This window comes from Haliotis asinina, chromosome 11 (assembly GCF_037392515.1).
Source record: "Haliotis asinina isolate JCU_RB_2024 chromosome 11, JCU_Hal_asi_v2, whole genome shotgun sequence".
Taxonomy (NCBI): domain Eukaryota; kingdom Metazoa; phylum Mollusca; class Gastropoda; order Lepetellida; family Haliotidae; genus Haliotis; species Haliotis asinina.
In genome coordinates, this window is record NC_090290.1 from 223,724 (window position 1) to 227,653 (window position 3,930).

At 34.7% G+C, this 3,930-nt stretch overlaps 1 protein-coding gene across 1 annotated transcript; it reads left to right on the top strand.

Moving 5' to 3' along the window:
- The first annotated feature begins 482 nt into the window (after positions 1–482).
- Positions 483–2,541, top strand: LOC137256096 (uncharacterized). The gene has a single exon (XM_067793796.1). The coding sequence runs from the start codon at positions 548–550 to the stop codon at positions 2,525–2,527; it is 1,980 nt and encodes a 659-aa protein (XP_067649897.1). The 5' UTR covers positions 483–547; the 3' UTR covers positions 2,528–2,541.
- The last annotated feature ends 1,389 nt before the right edge of the window (positions 2,542–3,930 follow it).

The window sequence follows — 3,930 nt, forward strand, 5'->3', positions numbered from 1 at the left end:
CACTGAAGCATATTTATAAGAAGAAAACTATCACTTACCCAATAAGATTATCGTCCTAATGCCTGCAGTTCATGAGGGATAACTGATATGTAGTGAAGATACAAAAATCTATTCATATCCTGTTCTTTATTTTTTCAGTGATGATGATGACATGCAAGAAATCCCACAGAATGATGACAGCTTTCATTCGACGTGTTCAAGTGATGGATTTGGTATTATTGATGATGAACTGTCAGAAGAGGATTGCCCAAACAGTGAGGATGAGAATTTCGGTGTAGAGTCTGACTTCAATAGTTATATTTACAAGGGTGCACAGATAACTTTATCTGTCAGCATACTACTGATTCTGGCCTTTGCAACAAGACATTCACTAACATCAGATGGGATAACAGAGTTGTTGCATCTGCTTGCTTTGCACTGTACGGCAGGACACTGTCTTCCAACTACACTTTATTCTTTCAAGAAATATTTTCACAATGTTAACCATCCACTGATTTTCCATAAGTACTGTTCATTTTGTTTGCTTGGCATTGAAACATCCATAGAAATGGACACATGTCAGAATCCGCTATGTTCCAAGAAACTAAATGAAGAAGGAAGTGTGTCTGGCTTCATTGAAATTCCAATAGAATCTCAACTGCAATCTATGTTCAAACGCCCAGGGTTCATCACCAGTTTAGTACATAAATCAAGAAGTCGCAAGAGAGATGAAGATACAGTTGAAGATATCTGTGATGGTTTACAATACAAGAAATTGGTTGCCGATGGGATACTGAAGTCAGTGTATGATTTGACATTGACTTTTAATACAGATGGTGCTAAACCATTTAGAAGCTCCAAAACCAGTTTGTGGCCAATTTACTTAATGATAAATGAACTGCCTTATGCAGAGAGGAGAATGCCAGAAAATATGGTATTAGCTGGGATTTGGTATGGTGCCAAAAAACCATCAATGACAGGATTTCTGACACCTTTCATGAAAACGTTGAAAGGTTTGGAACAAGGCTTTGTGGCTTGCACACCAGATGGAGAAGTGGAGTGTAGAGCTATACTGATAGCAAGCACCTGTGATCTTCCTGCTAGAGCATGTGTTTGTGCCATGAATCAATACAATGGACAGTCATCATGCGTAAAGTGTCTTCAGACAGGAAAGGTTGTTAAAGTAGGAAAAGGCCATACAAGAGTCTTCCCTCCAAACATGGATTGTTTGGATGGACCAGCTAGATCAGACAACTCAGTGACTAGAGATGCTCTTGATGCGGTACGATTAAAGGTGCCAGTAAATGGCATCAAAGGGCCCTCGTGGTTTTCCTACCTCACATTTTTCAGTTTTGTACATGGAACTGGCATTGATTATATGCATGGAGTACTTCTTGGTGTAACTAAACTTATGCATTCACTGTGGTTTGCTAGTAAGCATAATTGTCAAGTGTTTAGTGTTGCTGGCTTCATAGATAAAGTTAATAGACGACTGCTCCAAATAAAACCTCCCAACTACATGTCAAGACTGCCCAGATCTTTAATGGACTCAGATTACTGGAAGGCATCTGAATGGAAATACTGGTTGTTATTTTATGCTCCAACAATTATGCATGATATTCTTATGCCAGAGTACTACAGACATTTTTTGCTTTTATCAGAAAGTATTTTCTTACTATTGCAGGATTCCATTAAACCTTCAGATATCCGCCACAGCAAGATACTGCTGGCTAGATTTGTTGCAATGTTTCCAGTGATGTATGGGGAATCAGTGATGACTCTTAATGTACACCAGCTTCTGCACTTGCCTGATAATGTTCTGAATTTAGGTCCTTTGTGGTGCTTTTCATGCTTTCCCTTTGAAGATGCAAATGGTTTTTTGTTGAAGTTATTTAATGGAACACAGCATATTGATAAACAGATAGCTCATGCCGTTGCAGTTATACAGAAAATGCCTGAGTTGATTCCTGCCATAGAGAAGAATAGTGTGGCATATGATCTCTATTGTAGGCTGAAAAGCAAATCAAAATACAAAGGTACTATGTTAGATCCTGGCATTTATCTCATTGGAGCAACAAAATTCCTAAAACAGTTGTCACCAGAGTATGCTCAAGCTGTGAAGGAAAGCGTGTTAAGTCCTTTTGAAAGGCTTGTGACTTTTAAGCGAGTTAAAGTTGATGGAGATGTGTACTTCTCAGAGGCATACAGGCGTGTACTTCTGAGAAATAGTTGTACTGTGCTCTATGAAAGTAATTCATCACATATGTACGGCATAATAGAAACTTTCCTGCAAGTTTCACCTGTGTGTCGGTGTGAGGATCTCAGCAGCTGTGTCTGTGTGACAAGAAACTTAGCCATGATTAGGTGTTTAGAAGTGAGTGATAACTACATGGGTGTCAGTTACATCAAGGAAGTGAAGTCCACTAATGACAAGAAAATAATTGCTGTGAATCTGAAAGCTTTGAAACGGAAGTGTGTGTTTGTCAAAGTTCATGATTCTGATTCTGCTTTTTTGTGTAATGTACCAAATGTTTTGGAAAAAGATTAAAGTTTTAGTTTATCATTTTTAATACACCACCTTTAAGTTTTGATTCCGATCTCATAAAAAGTCAATCATTTCAAACATTGCAAGAACTGTTATGATTGTACAAGTTACAATTTATGAATCTTAAACCTATGAAGTTTGAATTTTCTTTTGCGTTTGGGATTATTGTTGGTAGTGCTTGAATCATGTTTTTTATTGCCTATCTTATTCTGGATTATATTCATGATACCATCCAGTTATTCATATTGTTCTACTTTGGGATGTGCATGTATTTTTACTGTTTTACAATATTTTTAACAATGTTCCTTTTAAGTTCAACTTAATTTGGCATTAAATGTTTTCTTTGAGTTCTACAATGGAAAAACTGTCTTTTATTTTCAGTACTCTGTAATTTCTGTTTTGGTTTTTCAGGGCAATAAATCTATTATGATTGAAATAGTTTGTAAAGAATGACTATTTTGGATGTTATTTTACAGTGTCAGTCAAACACAATTATTGTCTTAGACATTTCATCAACCAATTTAATGTTAAACCAATGTAATTGTAATATTTATCAATTACACAAAATGTTTTGAAAGGATTATGACTTCAATGTAACTGCAAAACCCTTTACAATTATGTAGTTTTAGAAGAACAAATTTGTCGATCATGTTCTGTTCCATGTACATTTTGTTTGTTGTAGATATCAGAGAATAAATTTTGTAAAAAAATGAAAATTTTACTTCTTATAAGTTTCTCATACTAAGTAAGAAAAAGATGAAAAAATCTTATAAGAAATTTTTGTCGCTAAGAAATGAGTAAGATTCTTATAAGAAACACCATTTTCATTTCTTATAAGTTTCTTATTCCCAGTTATTTCTTATAAGAATCTTATAAGAATTCGTCTTCTTATAAGAATCTTATAAGAATCTTATAAGATCTTATAAGGTAAAACCGTACGGGTAATGACAGTGACAGGTGACTCAAAGGTGTCTGATACACAGATGATTATAGAAAAACTATGATCAAATTCTTACATAATAACAAAGATTTTCACCTTTACAGAACTGCTTGATCATATTTTGAAAATCTTCAGACATCTTCTTACTTTTCTAGCAGAGACCATCAACCAAACACCAATGTTTTCCTCTCATAAATCTGCCTTGTGAGTGCCTAATATGATACTGAAAATTTTAATAACGATGTTTGATATGTGTATTTTAAAGCGCAAAACCATTCAAAATATAATGTATCATGGCACAGATGTGTAAATGTGATGGATTGTTTTTAAAGATGTTAGTTTATGTCAATGTTTATTTTTTGAGATGTTGTATGGGGCAATTTCATAAACCAAAAAAATGTACTTTTTTAAAGATTTTGATGTGAGCAAAAGCGTGACCCACCACAATTTTTTAGGTGTACATTCT

Bases quoted from the DNA above. Each gene is read 5' to 3' on its own strand.
- LOC137256096 (XM_067793796.1), top strand. From the start codon at position 548: ATGGACACATGTCAGAATCCGCTATGTTCCAAGAAACTAAATGAAGAA.